At 48.7% G+C, this 18,848-nt stretch overlaps 1 protein-coding gene across 3 annotated transcripts in view; it reads left to right on the top strand.

The window, feature by feature from the left end:
- Nucleotides 1–10,275, top strand: part of RBM6 (RNA binding motif protein 6) — a 59,372-nt gene extending 49,097 nt beyond the window's left edge. For all 3 annotated transcript variants that reach the window (XM_075096470.1, XM_075096468.1, XM_075096469.1), the window contains exons 13-23: nt 141–183; nt 768–828; nt 1,797–1,888; nt 2,590–2,742; nt 3,767–3,856; nt 4,599–4,688; nt 5,322–5,591; nt 6,169–6,243; nt 6,835–6,932; nt 8,210–8,321; nt 9,999–10,275. In XM_075096470.1, the coding sequence (XP_074952571.1) occupies nt 141–183; nt 768–828; nt 1,797–1,888; nt 2,590–2,742; nt 3,767–3,856; nt 4,599–4,688; nt 5,322–5,591; nt 6,169–6,243; nt 6,835–6,932; nt 8,210–8,321; nt 9,999–10,124 (1,210 nt within the window). In that variant the 3' untranslated portion in view covers nt 10,125–10,275. The remainder of the gene's footprint in view (nt 1–140; nt 184–767; nt 829–1,796; nt 1,889–2,589; nt 2,743–3,766; nt 3,857–4,598; nt 4,689–5,321; nt 5,592–6,168; nt 6,244–6,834; nt 6,933–8,209; nt 8,322–9,998) is intronic.
- Nucleotides 10,276–18,848: the final 8,573 nt, after the last annotated feature.

Below are 18,848 nucleotides of genomic sequence, written 5' to 3'. Positions count from 1 at the left end.
AGTGATCTGCAAAGTCTCTCTGTCTCCTGGGATGGACACAATGCAACATGTGGCCTTTATTGGTCCTGCTGATTATTCTGAGTATACTGAGGTTAACGTGAAGCCAGACTGACATTAACCTGTAACCTTTATCTCAACAGGAATGACTATGGGGAACACGGTGACAATTCCTACTATGGCCCGGTAGGTCTGTGCAGCTTACCTGCAGGTAGCCAGAAAGGATGGGAGCACGGGGGGTGATAGGCCTGACTTTGGCTTTTTCCATTTGGGCTGTGGAAAGTTCAACGTGTTTGAAGATGGGATGATAATGCTCAAGTGTGCTTTTCACCGCTACCGTGCCCTTAACACTGTTTATAATGTGTGTAGAAGTGCAAGTCAGAGTGCAGATGATGCTTGAGGGAGTTCTGGGCTGGATTACTCTATACCACGCTTTTACAAAGGGACTTAATCAATGACTGATCTCAGTTCCTAGAGTGAATATCTCTTCTCTAGTGCCTGTTACTAGACTACAGGGAACTTCCCGTACTGAATGGGCTGGATACAGATTAGCATGAGCGCCACATTTAAAGATTCATGGAAGCTACAGAGGTCTTGTGCTTTGCAACACTGTCCATTGCTCTGTGGGTGAAAAGCTATGTCTGCTTGTGCCCTGTTCAGAGCAGCTAAATGAGCTGTTTTTCTGAACTTCAGGCCTGTGAGAGGGAGGAGAAGCAATATGATGTTTGTCAAAGAGTCTCTGATCTGTTTGTGGTTTTCATTTACTCCAGGGCAGAAGGGCCATGAGAGACAGGAGGGGCAGCGAATCACAGAGACGCACCAGAGCACAGTGTAAGTTAAGCCCTGCCTCACTCCTACTGTGGAGACTTTTCTTCCTTAAAAGGGCACCGACGTGCAGAAATCAGCCCAAAAATATTTTTAAAGGATAAGAGTAGGTTTGTTTGCTACACCCACTTGTGAGTTCCTTTGCCAACTTTGTTTAGTCACTCTTTCGTATCTGATGATGTGTTTCTCTCTACTCTTACTGTGCAAAACTATGTGGAAATAAAGGAAATTTACTGCGTGCTTTTCCTTGTTGTGGTCAACTGATGGGATAAAATCAGCCTGGCAATTACTAGATGAGATGAAAGAAAATACGCATTATGCAGCAGTGCCAGTAGCTGGAAGAACACTCATGATTGTTTTACTGACTTATAGGTAGTATAAGCTCCATCTAATAACATTTTGGAAATGAGAAGCATTCATCCCATTATGGGCCTATCCTTAAGGCCTTTGGCTTTTCTTGTAGAAACAGTTTGCTCCCCTTTCTTGTCAGGAGCCTTCTTGCACCCAGGGGCGGAAGGGATGTGGGGAGTGGAAGGGATGTGGGGAGGGTCATCACTTTAAACAGGAGACTGTTTGAAAAAGCACAGATCTTCCTTGTTCAGAGGGGTGGGTGGACACAGAGCCTGGTACTCGTTACCCCATTCTTAGGGAAATTACTGAATTTCTTATCTTTGTCTGGTCAAGTGTTGTGGTCTGGTGATCTCAGCCCTGCCCCTGTAAGTGTGTTTTGATGTGGAAGTTTTGCCAGAGTCATAAAACAGAATAATTGTGAAAGCCTATTTCCCTTCTTAAAGAAAAGAAGGTGTAGGTTGAATGATGCGTGGGTACTCATACCTCTCTTGCCAGGAGAGAAAAATTCTCTTTCCCACTCTTGATCCTTTCACTAGTGTAATATTTGCTCATGCTTTTGTCTTTGTAAAAGGCGAGTTCTGCTTTTGGAAGACTGTGGTGTTAACTCTCGTCTCTCTGTTCAGCTCCATCAGATGTGTCCACATACATTTATGATCCTGAAACTGGGAATTACTACGATCCCATAGCTGGGACATACTATGACCCCAGGACTCAGGTGAGTGTGTGGGAAGGAAGCTTTACACATAGTATGTTTTTACAAACTGCTCATCTCTGCAGGATTTTCCAGCTAGATCCTGAAGACAGGCTAGCGTGGGACAGCATAAAGGCAGCTTTGTTTCTCTTACGCCGTCCTCTGACCTGTATAAAAGGAATGGACGTTGCAAAATATCAACAACAGGCTAGGAACCCCTTGCCTGTGTGTTGAACTAGTTACTGTAGCTGCCTCTTTGGCCTGTGAAGCCCTGCCTTTGGAGGTTTTTTGGTCTCCTCTTCATTGAGTAGGCTTATGGGCAGAGCATTCTTGCTAGATTTTACTAATGTGATACGTGACTCTATTAAAAAAGATGGACAGCGGAGCTCTGTTTTCATGTGTGGTCTCTTTTTTCCCCAACCCTAGCCAGCAATAGTTACAAGGATGCCAAAAAAAGAGCCATCAGGAGAAGTTCTCTGGGACTATCATCTTGTTTTCATGATACTGGATATGTCCGTGTTCTGGGGAAGGAGAGTAGTGCTCTGATGACCTGGCTGTGGTAGACTGTCTTCTGCCCCAGCAAAGTTCTGAAACCTTTTCCTTCAGCTGTGTGAGGCTCTGCAGTCCTTTCTCACTGTGCTGGTCTCCACGGCCTAATGAGGACAATAAGCCTGATAAGAAGATTGTAGGGGTTTGGCTAAGTCTGTTCCAAATGCCTCTTTCAGAGAGAAGTCACGATAGACCGAGAAGCCTGCTCATCACCTACAGAGAGCAGAAGGCGGCGTCATGGAAGCCAAGAGTGGACAAGTGAAAGGAAGGAGCCACACAGCAGGGACAATAGGGACAAAAAGGAGAAAGGGAAAAATACTTCTGCTAAGGTAAATCCCTCCAGTTGTCAGAACAATCAGAGATCTGAGGCCAGGAGGCTGAGGTAAGAGAGGTTAGAAAATAGAGAGTAATTTATAGAGGATTCAAAAAGGGATGGACAGTGAGAGAAAATTATGAAATATATGAGGTCACCAGCAGGCCTAGAGTGTGGTTGCTGTCTGGCCAGGTGGGAATAAGTTCCTGAAATTTCTCTTGTGACATTGGCAGGGCTTCGCATCCCTTCTTTATGGTAAAGGAATCAGAAACATCCAGGTAACTGAGACACATATTTCACTCACTGCTGAAAGCACCCAGCTATTTTAGCAGAGCCAACAGAAGAATAGCAGAGGTGTTTAAACCTATCAAGTCAAATAATAACAAAGATTCAGTTCTCCCCTAATCACAGTTCCTGCCCCCTCCAGACATCACAGACAGGCAACACAGGCGGTACAGATGAACTGCAAAGGTGAAGAGAGATAAATGCAGATAGGAGTCTGTGATGGAATCCTGTACAGTCCCTCCCAGAGTCCAGCCCCAGACCTGGGGCGGTGCCCTTCAGTGCTGCTCTGGGTGAGCAAATGCTGTCCCTGCAACGTGGGGAGTAGCTGTCCAATGTGATGTTTGAGCATGGGTGCTTGGAGCAGGATCTTCCACAACAGTGCTGTGATACTGACTGGGCCCAAGGAATGCCAGGAGAGTTGGCAGAAATAATTGAGCCACAAATGCAAAAACTTTTTCCTCCTTGCCTGTTGGTCTGGGTACACCCTGTGGCATGACCAGTCCTGGGCAATTGGGATCTGAGGGGTGTAATTGTCCCTGATGTTGATACCAAGCCAGCCAAGGAGTCTCATCTGGTATGGAGGATGCCTGCTTTCAAGGGCACTGACCTAGGAGAAACATGGTGGTGTCTGAATGGAGGATGAAAGCATCTCTAGTAGAAATCCTGCCATCATCTTTCTTGGCTGCCCGGCTGTGGTGTGCACCCTTGGACCCCTGTGCTACTGATGGCCTAATGCCCAATCTTGGGTTTTTCAGAATGAGCCTGGAGAGGAGAGGTTCTTTGCAGAAGATGTCTTCAAAAAGCCATTGCCTCCCTCTGTGAAAAAGGATGAGAATGCAGGCCTGGTAAGATGTTGCATAGCACTTGTCTTTCCCCAGTCAAGCATGAGTAGGTAATGAACCACTAAACTAGAGCATGCCTAGGGCTTCAGACCAGTTCTCTGTAAAAGCATGTAGATGTGAAGCTTCACCCCAGCATACAAGTCAGCATCACAGTCTTATCCTCTTGCAGTGCTGGGTGACTGCAGTCTCTGGTGTTCTCTGTCCAGTATAAGGAAGATCCTGGAAGCACCAATGAGCTGGTTGAGCCTGGCCATGTTGTTGTCCTTTCCCTGTCTATAGTACTTGCACTTTGTCTCATCTGTCACATGCAAGCAGGACTGTAACTCTTCCTGGAGTGGTGGGTTTTTCTGCTCCCATGCTGGCTGACTATGGGGGTGGCTTTGCACCCAGTCTCCATGTCCTCTGTGCGCACACAGAAGTGTCTAAATGTGACCTGGCCCTGTCCCAGCTCCGTCACTGGTTTCAGACCTGGCTGGGGCTGCTGTCAGCATCACAGTCCAGCAGAGAGTAAGAGTGGAGCAGGCTGGGATAGCATGGTGAGCTGCTGTAGCTGTCCCTGAAACCAAGAGCATGGCTCCAGGAGAGCTATGAATTCCCTAGAATGGTAATGTCTTCCACCAAAAATACTACCTCATTTCTGCCAACTGCCTGGTTTCCTCGGAGGCCTGTTTAAATGGGTGCTCAGCTGTTGTGTGCATTGAGTCTGTGCTATGGCAGTCTTAACACCTGATCGTGACTGTTTCAGAATGAGACTGGAGAGGAGAAGTTCTCTGCAGAAGATGTCTTTAAAAAACCATTACCTCCCTCTGTGAAAAAGGATGAGAGTGCAGCCCCGGTAAGTGTCTCCATAGGATTGCTTCTTGCCTTGTTTGAGCCTGGGTAGAGGACTAGGGAGGCTCACCAAAGCCTGGCTGTGACCTTGGATGGCAGAGGTGGCAGCTTCTTATGCCAGAGAAGGAAACATTGGAGATGGAATGGTGAAGGCAGTTTGTTTTATAACTGAGCTTGTTTGTGGGCTTCTAACATGAGGAGATTTAATACCTGCATTTAAGCAGGGTCTCCTCACTCAAGCAGTCCTCAGGCAGAAAACTCTTCCAGCTGCCTCCAGACTGAGGAAGGCCAAACCTCACTGATCACCATTGCTAAAGGAAGTGACTGACAGCAACTCCCTGCCAAATAGCTGCTGCTTTAGTCAGCTTCTTGTGCTTAGGTGTGTGGCAGAGTGGGAAAGCCTGGCACCAAAGCACAGCCTGTCTAGAGAACAGAAGGGCTTCTACCCTGTCATGTTTAAATACTGGCCAGCCAGCTTCTTTCAATTCCCTGCCCATGCTGCTGGGATGCTGCTCTCTGGCTTTTGGGCTGTAACGGAGACAGAAGTCATGGGGAGATTGACTGGGGAAGCAGAACCCTGCATGGCAAAGCAGGCTTGATGCTACAAATTATCACACTTTTCTGTCTCTCCCCTCAGCCCAAGGTGGTGAACCCTCTGATAGGACTTCTGGGAGAGTATGGAGGAGACAGTGACAATGAAGAGGAAGAGGAAGAGGAAGAGCAGTCACAGGCGCAGTGGCTGCCGCCTCCCCACCCACCAGCACAACGTGAAGAGCAGCCAAAAAAGGCTAAGGCCAATGATGACAAGCTGACCGACTGGAACAAGCTGGCCTGTTTGCTGTGCAGGAGGCAGTTTCCCAACAAGGAAGTGCTCATCAAGCACCAGCAGCTTTCCAACCTGCACAAGGTACAGGGGAGCGGGTGGATGGGGAACTGTGTGTGTGCTGCAAGCTGCCTTTGGCTCAACAGCTTTGTCATCTGCAGGGAAAAATGGGATGGTTGGGTGGGAAGAGCTGTGCTGAGTTTGACACAGTAGCAGGCAAAATTCCCATCAAAGGTCTGTTCAAAGCATTGTGTGAGCTGCTTGCTTCTGCAGCAGGAGTGCTATAACATCAAGGTGTGACTTTTTAAGCCATAGTGAGATAGCTCAGGCTTGGGGAGAGTGGGGTGCTGGCACACACGAGTGTGATATCAGTGAGAACTTAGCATATGCCTCCCCATGTTCTGTGCTGCCTTTGGGCTCTTGCTTCTAGGAGAGCCAAACTGCACACAGTTTAAAAAGGAGTGGTTGCCTTCCTTACTGTGGAGAGGAAGGGCTCCTAGCCTCCAGGCGGGGAGCAGGTAGTCTGGGCTGCAAGAGAAGCTGTTGCATCTAGTCTAGTGCAGGTGCAAGAGCGTGCTACTTTACCTGTGCTCCTTATGGGTGGAGCAAATGACCCTGACAGCTTGTATCCTCTGCTGACACTGGCTTTTCCTCCTTCCAGCAAAACCTGGAGATACATATGAAGATCAAACGCTCTGAGCAGGAGCTGGCATACTTGGAGAAGAGAGAGCGTGAGGTGGGTTGCAGTGGTGGGCGGACTTCTGTTTGTGGTCCTGTGCTACGGGATGTTGGTCCCAGGCCGACCCTCCACTAATGCACCTGTTATCTGCAGCTTGGCCACCAAATGTCTCCCAAAGAGTCATAGACTGAACTGTGGGCACACTCTGAATTTGGACCTGTAGGTAGTGCTGTAACTTCTAAGAGCAGGTCTCCCTCCTCCCAGGAGGGTCTGAGTGTGGTTCTGTTGCCCTGCAAACCAGCGTTGGGCTTTGGGCTGAGTTAGACCCAGATTTCCATCTAAAATTGATGCAGTGTATGGGCTGCTACTGCCTGGCCAGGAATAGGGGAGCTGTAACTGTCTGTTGTTTGGAAGGTAGCAGAGCTGCTCCCAGTGCCATAGCCAGAAGGCTGCAACCACAGGCCTGGGTCAGCCCATGAGGACCGAATAAGCAGATCGTGGGTCCTAGAAACATCCGGGGTTTGTAGGTCCCCAGGACAGATTTCCAGCCAGCTGAGGATGACATGAGATCTGGCTGCAGAGCACTCTCCTGTGGAGAGTTGAATACTTTGTAGCTCACATACTTACTGTGTTCTTTCTGTTATGAAGGGGAGATACAAAGACAAAGGAAATGACCGGAGAGAGAAATTCCAGCAGATGGATTCACCAGAGAGGAAACGACTCAGATATGACCGGGATGCAGAGAGGTAATGGTTGCTCTTCGTTAAATCTCTTTGGGGCTGCTGACGCTGGGATGGCATGTGTGCTGCTGGCATGCCAAGGCCAGGAATTGGCCAGTGGGACAGATCTGCAAGAGTAACAGCCAGATGGGCTGTGATTCTTGTGGGTAGAGTTCCCCAAAGTGAGAGCCTGTTGTGCTGCAGGACTTCTCAGAGAGGGCAGGAGAGAGCCAGGGGTGTGTAGTGCAGGGTTGGAAATAAGGGTTTAGGGGAAATAGAGACAAGCTGGTTGGGTAAGATGGGGGGGTTTCAGTGTGTGCCTGTCCTGGTGCAGGGAGCAGAATGCGGCCTGTTCCCATCCACTTCATCCTTAAGGCACTTGCTGTTGTCCTGTCCTGGCATCTAGCCATTGAAAGAAAGAGCAAAGCTGTGTCTCATCTGTTCCACTGACTCAGAGGAGTGCTAGGAGCTGTTTCCATCTCATTCAGAGTAGGTGGAGGAAGAAAGCGCACGCTGTGTGGAGCTTTCGAAAGGCCTGCCTGCTGCAAGCTCACGTGTTCTAGTGGGCTGAGGAACTGCTAGGCATGTGTTGAAGACAAAACTGGTTATGTGCCTGTTCCTTTCTGGTACAGCACCTCAGAAGGAGACCTTTCCTCCATGTCTTGCAGTTTAAAAATCTGCATCTTCTCTTTCATCTGTTTTCCTGGAGTAGCTGTGGATAAACTAAAGCAGTTTGTGTGCAGTGTCATCAGCAGCCAGAAAGTAGAACTTGCCTGAGGGAAGCTATTTTTGTCTGAGTGGTTTTCAAAACTATGGGTTTTGGTTAATGGTCTTGGATGAGTAATGACCAGGTGGGAGAAAGAGTGTCCAAATCAACACTGAGCTCAATGTCCAAGTCTGTTTTGCTCAATGACCACAGTACTGGGAGAAAAGAAAGATCTAACAGAGCATCAGGGATTAGACTTGACATTTTAGATATCGCTAAAATTCAGATTAAGAAATGCAAGCACAGAACACTCCTGGCTTGCTTGTACCATAAATATTTTGGAGCCTGAGCTCATTTCCTGTGCCTTGGTGTATCTTCCCCTGAGGTGAGACCAGGAGTTCGGTAGCCAAAGGTGTCTGAGCCCTGCACACAGAATCCACCGTGTTGGTTTCCTTGGCAGTGTGCTTCTTGCAAGCAGCTTGGGTATCCCTCAGGAGAAGTTGGAATGTCAATGAAAGTGCTATTAGCAGAGCTAAAAATCTCTGGCATGGGTTTGAAGCATTGCAAAACCAGACAATTGATTCTGTCTCTTTTGCAGTGACTATGACTCAAGGATTGATGCTAACAACAAAGGGAACCGAATGTTGCAGTCCATGGGGTGGAAGAAAGGCTTCGGCCACAACCAGCAGAGCACAACATCGTCAATGGATGTGAGTCTTCCCTTCCTTTCCAAACACATCACTGTCCTGCAGCCAGTAATGTCTTCCAAGACAGCTGGAGGGAGTTCCCAGCTGGAACAAGAGTCAGGCTGCAAGTCTCAGCACCCACCTGGTGGAATAATATGTGTGTGATGATTAACTTTGCAGGCTGGGAGGGGTTGCAAGTATGTTGGCAGTAGAAGGTGGTTAGAATTTATATGGATCTGGAGGGGTTAAGAATAGAGTAACAGTGAGTAGGGATGGTGTGATCATCTGATTAATACCTGCCCAAGTCGGGCTGGGGTTTGAGTAGGTCACTAGCTCAGAGCTCTGCAGCCACATGAGCTGGGGGAAAATGTGAACCTCGTCTGGGAAGACGTGAACATAGCCAAAGCCACATGATTCTGTTTGTCTACTCTGCAGGGCTGGGTAGATCCTGTCTTCTGGGACAGGCTGGTCTCTCAGTGGACCTTAATTTGCTGGAGAGGGTTTATCTGGCAAGCAGCCTGGGGCAAGGACTGCTCTCCTTTGCTCAGGGGCAAGTGAGCAGCACCATGCCCTTGCAGCTGCAGTCACTCATTGTGGCAGGTTTGTCATCTGGCTGCCTTGCTGCCATGGTGTCAGTGCTTCGCCAAGGGGCAGGCAGCTTGCAGCACAGCTCACATTGCAACATTCAGCTTGCAGTGGAGTGTTTCATTAAAGGCAAACATTTGAGGCTTCATGACGTGTGTTTTCTTGAGCCTGCACACACGAGACAAGATTCCCTCTACAGTGCAGACAGCAGGAACCAGCCCCAACTGTTGCTCAGTCCTCATCGAGAGTTTCCTGTAGCTGTAAATTGGGCTTTGTCGAAGAGCCAGTTCCAGCGATGTGCTCTGGGAGGTCTGGCCTCTGATCAGGGCTCCCTGGACCAGATGGGGGAGCTGAATGCAAAGCACAGCCCTCACCCTCATATAATTCCTATAAAGGCCTCTCAAAGGGGCCCTAGAGATTTGCTTTTTTCCCACTTCCAAGTCATGCTGGGCAAAGCCATGTGCCCACTTCAGCCCCACAGGACTTTGATCTCTTGGCCTAATTGATCACATTGCTGATATTCAGATAAGTTGGACTTAAAAGCAAAGAGAAACTTTAAGCCATGGGTCCGCTCTCCTGGACTAACTGTAGGCAGGTATTACTGAATAATTCAGACGCTGGCTGCAAAAGCCAGTCGTTAAAAACTGGTTGAAATTCAAAGTGAGCTACCAGAGCCCATGGGAACTCTGTTAGAGGAGAGAACAGCTGAGCTTGTGCAAATGCAGGCTAACTGCAAACAGCTCCCCGCGAGCCCAGCTCTCTTGCTGATGCTTTCCTATGCTCTGTTTCGATCCTCACTCGCACACGGCTGCCTCTCATCTGCTGGTGCTGACTGTTTCGGTTGCCCACTCCCACCCTGCCGTATGCTGGTGTTGGTCTCTGCAGACAATCCCTGTGGTTTGATTCTTGCCAGGCGTTTGCTGGCTGCGTTTTTGTTGCCCACAAAGGGCCAATAGTTTCTGCTGAACAGCTTTTGGAGGAACAAACTGCACTTGCTGTTCCTTCTCTCCTGGATCCACGCAGGAGCAGTCAGCTGTCCTGCAGCAGCAAGCTTTTTCTTTATGGGCAGCTGGTGAAGAGGATAAATGACTAACACAAGCTGTGTCGTGTTTTCAGGCAGAAAATCGTAAGAAGGGCCCTGGCCTGGGGGCCCAAGGGAAGCCCAGCAAGAGGCAATCCAATGAGACCTACCGCGACGCTGTCAGGAGAGTCATGTTTGCCCGCTATAAGGAACTTGAGTGAATGGTGGAGAAAACCCCAAGCCTGTCTCTCTCCATCTCCGTCTCTTTCTCTCTGTGTCATGTTCTCTTGGGGGTTTGGTCTTTTTTTTTTTTTTTTAATTGTTACAGGTTTTGCTGCTAGAATTTTTTTTAATAAAAATGAAAATTTGTCAGTGCTTGTCTTTTGCCTAAATTGGCATGTTTTAAAAGCTTGTGATGCTTTGGAAGATTCCCATCATGTTTTGCTCTCTGATGATGAGGTCCCTGGGGCTTCTGGCCATGCCAGTGGGGCAGGGACAGGTTTGGTCACTGTCCTGCAGTGTGTTCCCTGCCAGTTCAGGGACAGATGCTCCTGGTGCTGTGTACTCGTGGGTCAGAATATGACCTGGCAGCAGGGGACAGCCCCAAGGCCTGGGAGGAATTCAGGAGCAGGAGTGACCTGCATGTGATTCATCCTGGGTGTTAGCAAGGACAACTGGATTCAATTAGTAGCAACAGCTTAATAGCTTGATGATCCTTGTGGGTCCCTTCCAACTCAGGACTTTCTATGATTCTATGGTTCTGCAATTCTGAAGGTAATCTAACACTGGGTGTCATCTGGGCTTCCCAACCAGGGCAGAGCCCTCTTCTTCCTCTCCACAGATCTGGTGGCAGTGGTGTTGGGGACTCATGTGGGGACATAGCTGTGCTGGTCCAGGGTGGCAAGGACTGGGTAGTGGCCTGCAAGGGACTGTGTGAGTCAGAGGAAAAGCCATTCTGAGCAGGTGCTGCTCATGCAGCCCCAGGAGGTGCAGGGGCAGCTCTGGGGCAGGGGTGCATAACCAGGGTGGTTTGACCAAAGCACAGTGAAAGTGTGTGTGCCTGTGAGAACAGCAGGAACTGTGGGCGACAAGGCTGAGCGTGGCCTGTACAGATAAGGACAATGCTGATGGCAGTGACCAGCAGGAGCAGACAACGTGCCAGATGGGCAGGAGGGTGGTGTCTGAGCTGTGGTGGCTGGCACCCACCGCTGCCTTCCTGTTCACCTGGCAGAGACCAGCCCCCAGTGTGGCTTTCAAATATCCCAAAGGAGGGAAAACCAAAGACATGAAGGTGTTGAAAACAGCAAGATGTGGAGATGAAGGGCCATCTGCAACACTTGACAACGTCTACAGGGAGCAAAAGGCCTGTCCAAGCTGCATTTCCTTGTCTCTGACACAGACAACCCCGGAGAGGTGTGGGGGACTTGCTCGCTGGCACTCCAGTCCTTGGTGCTGCACCCAGCGATGGTGGAGGTACGGACAACCGTTGCAGTGTTGGTGAGTACGTGGGTGTGAGGGGAGGGAACATGTGTGCCCAGGGCAAGTCATATCATTTAGAAAGGGTTTATAACAGCCCCCTCCTACCAGAAAGTCCTGTTGTGCCAGGTCCAGGGGGTCTGCAAACCGGGGGTGAGGAACTACTCAAGAACCTTGCTGTAGAGAAGTATGCGGAAGTTTAGATGGAGAAAGCGTGGTTGCTTGTGCATTAAAATAGACGTTCGGGAACACAAACAGCAGCCAGGAGCAGCTTGTCTGGGTCTATAGGTTGGGAGAGTCTGGGTGATGGTGATAATGATGCTTTTAATGGGCATGTGGGTGATGACCCTGAACCACAGGACACCTGTAGCTCTGTTAGAGTGGAAATAGTAAGGAATTATCACAAACTAGAGCCTGAGTGAATAATGCAAAATCTCAAAGCATAGCAAGCATTCACGCTCCTCCTAGTGATCTCCAAACAAGGGCAAAGAATTTGACAAAATTTGCAGGAGGCAGCCCTGACTGTATGGAGTTCTGCAGTCTGGGCAGCAATCTGGGGCTTGAGTCCTCATGGGCGTCCCAGGCACGAAGGACAGCAAAAGCGATGGGCTCCTGGGGATGACCTCTCTAAAAGGGAGCAGTTGTGGTGGTGTGAGGTTTGGAGGAGCAAGCTTGTGCTCTTGAGTCCGGAAATTACTCGTGCGCAAGGGTAAAAGAAGGGTGACTGTGATGGGACATCATTTTCAGTGACACTGGGGAGAAGGGGAATTTGGGAGTAGATCAGTAGCTGCTGCACAGACTGTCCTACACCCGGGTGTACTGGACACCTGTGTGTGCCAAAAATGACCACCCACAGAGCATCATTCACAGACAAAATAGGAGGGAGCGTTTACAACCAACTGCAGGAATCCTTTATCTGATTTTATTAATTTGCTAAGTGGTGCATTTATCTTAGTGAAAACCTGTTAATGACTGATGCTGTGTAATTAATTGGGAGATAATAAAACAGATAAATGTAAAAGCAGCTTCCTTTAGACAGATGGACCTCACTAAATAATATATGTTCCTTGGCTTAGCTTCGCCTTCACTTGCTTGCTCGCTTGTAGTCAGCGTGATGTGCATATGTGAAAGGAGAGGCAACACAGCACTCTCCTTGTAGGCCAATTGCCAGTGCTCAAGTCAGGAACAAGAGAGGAGCAGGAGCAGACTGTGGGAAAAAGAGGAAAAAAAATTAATTTTAAAAATAATTGCAGGGTGCATCTGTCTCCAATCAAGAGAAATTGCTTCTCTCTCTGTGGAGATAGATCCACCTCCCATTATTTATATTAATCATAGAAATACTAGATTTGTTGGCCTCCATTATTTTAAAGATCATAGTAAATGATTATGGGAAATCAGGAACATTGCTTGTGATTTAAGCTGTTGGAGCAATACCATGTTACTCACAGAAGTGCAGGATTTCAAGAGGATGTGCTGTCTGTGGCTTGAAAACTATACTTGCCTGGACTGAAGAGAGTATCCCAGTACCAGCCCATGGAAAATCGAGGTAATCCCTGCATTTCACACTGCCTTAATTCCTCTTCCCAAAGACAACCCAGCAAGTACCTCTGTGTATTCCCTTGAAGTCGTGCATGTGTACATAAGGTATGTACATATATACATAGGCGTAATGTCCACCCATGTTGTACATCAGCTGGAGGATATCCAGTATTAGGGAACGTGGAGGAGCCCTCCACTGGAGTTGGGATGAGGTGACTGGGACGAGGTTATTAACAAACTGGAACAGATAAATAGAGTGATAAGCTAAAAGCGTTGAAAGGAAGCACCAAGCCAGAAAACATCACATTCTCTTAAGAAAACAGCAGCACAGGTGGTGTTGTAGAAATCCTGAGTTTTTTATCATTGATATAGTGGTTTTGATGTCTTTAATATTTTCTAAAGGATGGTCACCTAAAGCCACAGCTTTATTGTGACTACCCTTATATCTTATAATTACTTTGTATTTCAAAGATTATTCACAGCTATGCTAGTGCTGTAGCTATGTACAGCATGTTGCCTTGTGTGCCATCCTGTGGTGATGGGTATGACTGAAGATTACAATTTCTTTTTATTTTTTGGAAGGCCCAGAAAAGAGTATTTGAACAGATCACAAGGTAAGTCCTGTGTTGGAACAGTTGATTGGCATGGAGAAATTATTCACAGGAGGAGGACTGCAGTGATGTGTAACCAGTACTAAGGCGGGTATGAATAGAAGTGTGTGTGCAAGGAAGCATGGCAAGAAAAGGCAGAACAAGGCATTGAAAAGGATGGCCTGTATGGGTAAGGAAGGATACTGTTCCTGGGACACAGCTGCTAGCAGCACTGGTGCCAGGCTGCACTCGGCATGGAGACATTTTTAGGAAAAGGCAACAGGAGCTATGTACTTCATGTTGGCCAGTTTAGGGGGAACCAAAGGGGAGGCTAAGTCCACCATTTAAAGGGTGGGAGGTATAGGCAGGCCACTTCTACTTGGACCCCTGTCCAAGGTGGGGGCTGATCTTGGAGCTCCATCAGCTGCAAAGGTTGGTATGCAGGAGGCTGATTCGGACATCTGAGAGTCTCTGGAGCAAGAGCTGCTTTTCCCCTCTTCCCCAGTGAAAAGCCAGTAGATTTCCAATATTTATTCATATTAATATTGATACAACAGCGATTCATGACCTTGTAAGTGGAACATAGTAATGTAAAGAGTTGGAGTTGTGTTTTCTAAAAGGAAGAAAACAGCAAGGTGAGATGAGGGAATTGTTTGTAAGGGGGCAGGGTTTGTAAGAAACCAGGGAATGTGGCTCCCTCCACAGCAGTAACCTGCTTCGAGGGAGAAGAGATGCAGCTGGAAGGAGGATGGGGTTGGGGCTGCCCCTCTCAGCTCCAGCACAGCTGGGAAAACCTGGAGTGGGGTGACAGAGGCAAGTTGTCCTGCAAGGTGGGAGCAAGACTTTTCTGCTGTGGGCTGAATAAAACAACTGCTGCTTTATCTCACTTATGGCTCTCTCCAGAGTCCCTTCCAAAGAGCAGGAGTGACACAGCCTTTTGCTAATGTGTGGTACCTGCTTAGCTCCCCCTGGGGACATCCACAGCAAGGGGGGCATGGGCTGCATGGAGCAGAACAGGTCGGCAATAACAAATGCTCTGCAGCAAATACACACCGTGGGGCTGCTTCCCTCTGTAGCATGGCACCAGGGGGGCTCATGAATGCAGGAGCTTTTGACTGCTCCTTCTGCAAAGCAAGCATGCTTATTCTTTGCAGGTCGGCTGAAGTGTGCGAAGATGGTCCAAAAAACCAGTCAAGGGGTGGGCATAGGATGAGGTACCAGTTCTCTTGCAGCATGGACATGGGAGAGCAAAATGCATGTTACTGGAGTAGTGCAAAGGCTGAGGCCAGAGCTGGCCACATCTCCCTGACCTGGCAGGTCCATTTGGGAACCCGCTGTGAAATGCTCTACACAGTTTGGCATAGAAAAATATCACATCTCTACAGCCCAGGCACACCCACTCCATCAACGGTGGCATTAAACACACTGTTTTTCTCAGAGGCAAAACTCCACAAATGCTCCACAAATTGGTTTTGTACCACTCAGCTGCAAGTGAACTAAAAAAGCACAACCCCCAGGGATTTCTTGCCTAATATAGCAAGTGAAGCTACTGCTGGGCATCAAGGGCATTGCACACTTGTACAGGTATAGCTAGACTTGGCACTCAGGCAAGTCCTCAACAGGCAAAGCTCTGCCAGGGCACCACCAAAGCACAGGGACACCAGCAAACAGAAGATGAGTGGGCTACAGTTCTTCTACTGGTAAAATCTTTAGGAGTGAATACATTGCAATTAGCCATTTTTTATATAACTTTCAAAAAAATCCAAAGGCCTTCTCTTTATCTGAAATGAAAGATCTGAAATAAAAATCTGTATGTGCCTGTAGTTAAACATGGGAAGATACTGGATGAGTATCACAAACAATTTTACTCATTTAATGTTTTAAAACAAGGTACAGGAGTTTAATGTTCAGAGGAGGCTGTTGCTTAAAACGTCCCCATTTCAATGTAGGTTATGTATTTCTGTATTTATCCATATACATACAAGAAAGACCATTCTAATCTTTGTTCCTTGCACTGGGGACATTATGCTTTCAGATGTCAACAAGTATAATCTTTGAAACTGCACTTTCATGGACTTCCATCCAGTAGCACAAAGATGAATGGCACTATAATAAGTCACTGTTATGGTTTAACCCCAGCTGGCAACTCTGCCCCACACAGCTGCTTGCTCGCTCCCCCCTGGTGGGACGGGGGACAGAATCAGAAGAGTAAAAGTGAGAAAACTCATGGGTTGAGATAAAGACAATTTAACAAGTAAAGCAAAAGCTGTGTACGCCAGCAAAGCAAAATGAGGCATTTGCTCCTTCCCATCAGCAGGCAGGTGTTCAGCCATCTCCAGGAAAGCAGGGCTCCATCACACGTAACAGTTACTTGAGAAGACAAACACCATCACTCTGAACGTCTCCCCCTTCCTTCTTCCCCCAGCTTTACATGCTGAGCATGACACCATATGATATGGGATATCCCTTGGGTGGGTTGGGGTCAGGTGTCCCAGCTGTGTCCCGTCCCAACTCCTTGTGCACCTCCAGCCTCCTTGATGGTGGGGTGGGGTGAGGAGCAGAAAAGGTCTTGACTCTGCCTAAGCACTGCTCAGCAGTAACAGAAACATCCCTGTGTTACCAACACTGTTTCCAGCACAAATCCAAGCCATAGCCCCACACTAGCTACTACAAAGAAAATTAATTCTAGCCAAACTCTAGTCAAAATTAACTCTAGCCAAAACCAGCACAGTCACATAAGACTGGTGTAGCTGAGATGATAAGCAGAGACAGAAGCCCTTGCCCAAATTCTAAATTGATTTTTTTTTTTGCCAGCACATTTTGAAGGGGATATGGCTTGGCCAAGTTGCTTCTGGAGTGTGTGTGGAGAAGGGGTTGAATGGGACAAGATGGCTCCAGGCTGACCCACAGCAGCACCCCTCGCCATTGGTAAAACAGTGCTGGCCCAGGGAGCTAACACTACGAAAAATAGCTTCCCTACAGCAATAGGCAGCTGAGAAGACATGCACTTTCCATGCTAACCTCCCAGTGCTTGAACTCTGCCACACGTGCTCGGAGTCCTGCTGCTGCAGCTCATCCCTTAATGCATGGCCATGATGTTCATCGGCTCGTGCTGCTCCCCTAGCCAAGTCTGCAGCAGGTGGCTTCCTGCCTGGCACCTGCTTCCCTGCTCCCTTGGGAAGGTGCATATGCTGCTGGAAGGAGAACAAGTTGTATGGGTTACTGCCAGCAGAGGAAAAAGGCAGAAGCAGTTGATAGGCCAAGGGGTAACGGTTTTAAATTAAAAGAAGGTAGATTCAGAGTAGATACAAGGAAGAAATTTTTTACAATGAGGGTGGTGAAACACTGGAACAGGTTGCCCAGAGAGACTGCAGATGCCCCATCCCTGGAAACATTCAAGGCTGGATTGGATGGGGCTCTGAGCAACCTGATGTCCCTGTTCATTGGGGGGATGGTAGGGGTGGTGTGTTGGGCTAAATGATCTTTCCCTTCCAACCCAAACCATTCTGTGTTTCTGTAGCATTTCCAGTTGTGAAGGGGGATCCGCAGCTTGCTGTGATCATGCTGGCATGTATCCAGCATCTGCTTTCATGCTCGGGCACAAAGGGATGGCCCAGTCCCCAGGGAAGCTGAAGCGGATCAGCAACACAAAGGCCAACCCAGCTGTATGCAGCACTTCTGCGAGCAATTCTCGGCACCTCCAGGAGCACGGTTCTGCTGCATGCATGTGTTGCTCAGTCCATTTGTAGCCTGGAGGAGGCCAGGCCCATCCAGCTGTTAAAGTGCACTACGCTTCCCTGCAGAGTGCTTGGGTGTGTTGCAAGGAAGCTGGGGAAAGTGAGCATTACACCCCAGGGGACAGAGTCCCTCATCCCATACAATGGAAGGATGGGCTGGTCCAGAAATGGCAAAGAGCTGAATAACAGCTTGAAGCTCACCCTCTGGAGCCATGTCCAGTCATCACCTTACAAACTGCTGTTGCAGACAACCCCAGTGAGCAGCTCCCATGCTACAGGATGCCTGTGTGCCTAAGTACCACATGACTTCACACTGCATCATGCGGAGCATGATCCAGAGTGAAGGAAAGGATCAGTCTGAGGAGCTAGAGTGCCTGCATTGGGGTGGTTTGGATTCCCATTGAGCAGGAGCAGCAAGAGCAGGGTCACCCCAGCACAGGTGGTGCCCTGGCTCACTAGGATGCAGTCCCACAGGACCCAGGCAGGGCAAGCATGGTTGTAGTGACTGGTCCCACCAACAAGCTGGTGACAAAGCTGCCTGTAACATTAGTCTGAGGTCCATCTGGGAGACAGAGCTGCCTATATCAGGCTTAAGTCCATCCAGGAAAGCAGCCTGGACCCAGCACAGACCTACCTGCAGTACAACTTGGGAGGGGGCTTATGGCCCAGGCCTGGGCTTAAATAGAGCCCCCAGCCCAAAAGGCAGCAGGTGGTTGAGTGGGGGCCCAGGTGAAGCCAATTAGTGTCCCCAGGGCCCCAACACCCTCCCTTGGACCTTCCCTATTGCTGAGGCTTAGGAGAGGGACCAAGCAGCTCTCCAGGCATAGGGCAGTTAAGCAGCAAAGTCCCTTTCCTCCAAAGACCTGTTAGGGTGTATCTGCTCCAGCATCTTAATTTGGCTCAGGGGTGCATTTCTGAAACCAATCTCCTGCCTTTCCCTGCTTTACTACACTTTGGATTGCATCCTGGAGCAGTTCTGGAGAGCCCTGGCTTGGGAGAGCATCAACTGGATTCCTTTCAGATAAAACAAAAATCAAATGTGCTCCAGGAACGCACTTCATGCTCCCCAGCCACTGATGGGTGTTCAGACCAGAGCAGAACTCATCTGGAGTGAAAAAAACCCCTTGTAAATGTATAGTACATACATTGGGTCCTTGGCCATATGGGTCCACTCTCACTGCACCACACTAGTGCACAGCCACCAGAGCCCAAATCCTCCCAGATTTCCTTTTCCATGACATTTCATGTCTTGAGGTGCTTGTGGACCAGAGCTTTCCTTTGGACACATCCCCTGGCAGGCAGCAGTGGGATGGTGTCTGCATACCTCTAGTCCCCTTTCACCCCGCTGCATTCTGCTTTCTCCAATCACAAGAAAAAAAAGGAGCCATGCATCCGATGGGCTGCTTTACTATCCCACCCCCGTTAAGTGTGCCTTGAGCTTCAGGAATGAAATATTCCGGGGAAAAGCCGAACACTTTCCTATGACTTCAGACAAGCCTCACAGCCCCCGGCCAAATCAATCCTTTTACCACTAGATGGCAATTGCTGCTCGCGGATCCCGGGCCGAGCAGCCCGGTTGAGAGGTGAGCACACTGGGAGTGGC

Source organism: Phalacrocorax aristotelis, chromosome 6, assembly GCF_949628215.1.
Source record: "Phalacrocorax aristotelis chromosome 6, bGulAri2.1, whole genome shotgun sequence".
Lineage (NCBI taxonomy): Eukaryota > Metazoa > Chordata > Aves > Suliformes > Phalacrocoracidae > Phalacrocorax > Phalacrocorax aristotelis.
Note: the sequence above shows the minus strand (reverse complement) of the source record. Positions and strands in the feature narration are given on the sequence as shown.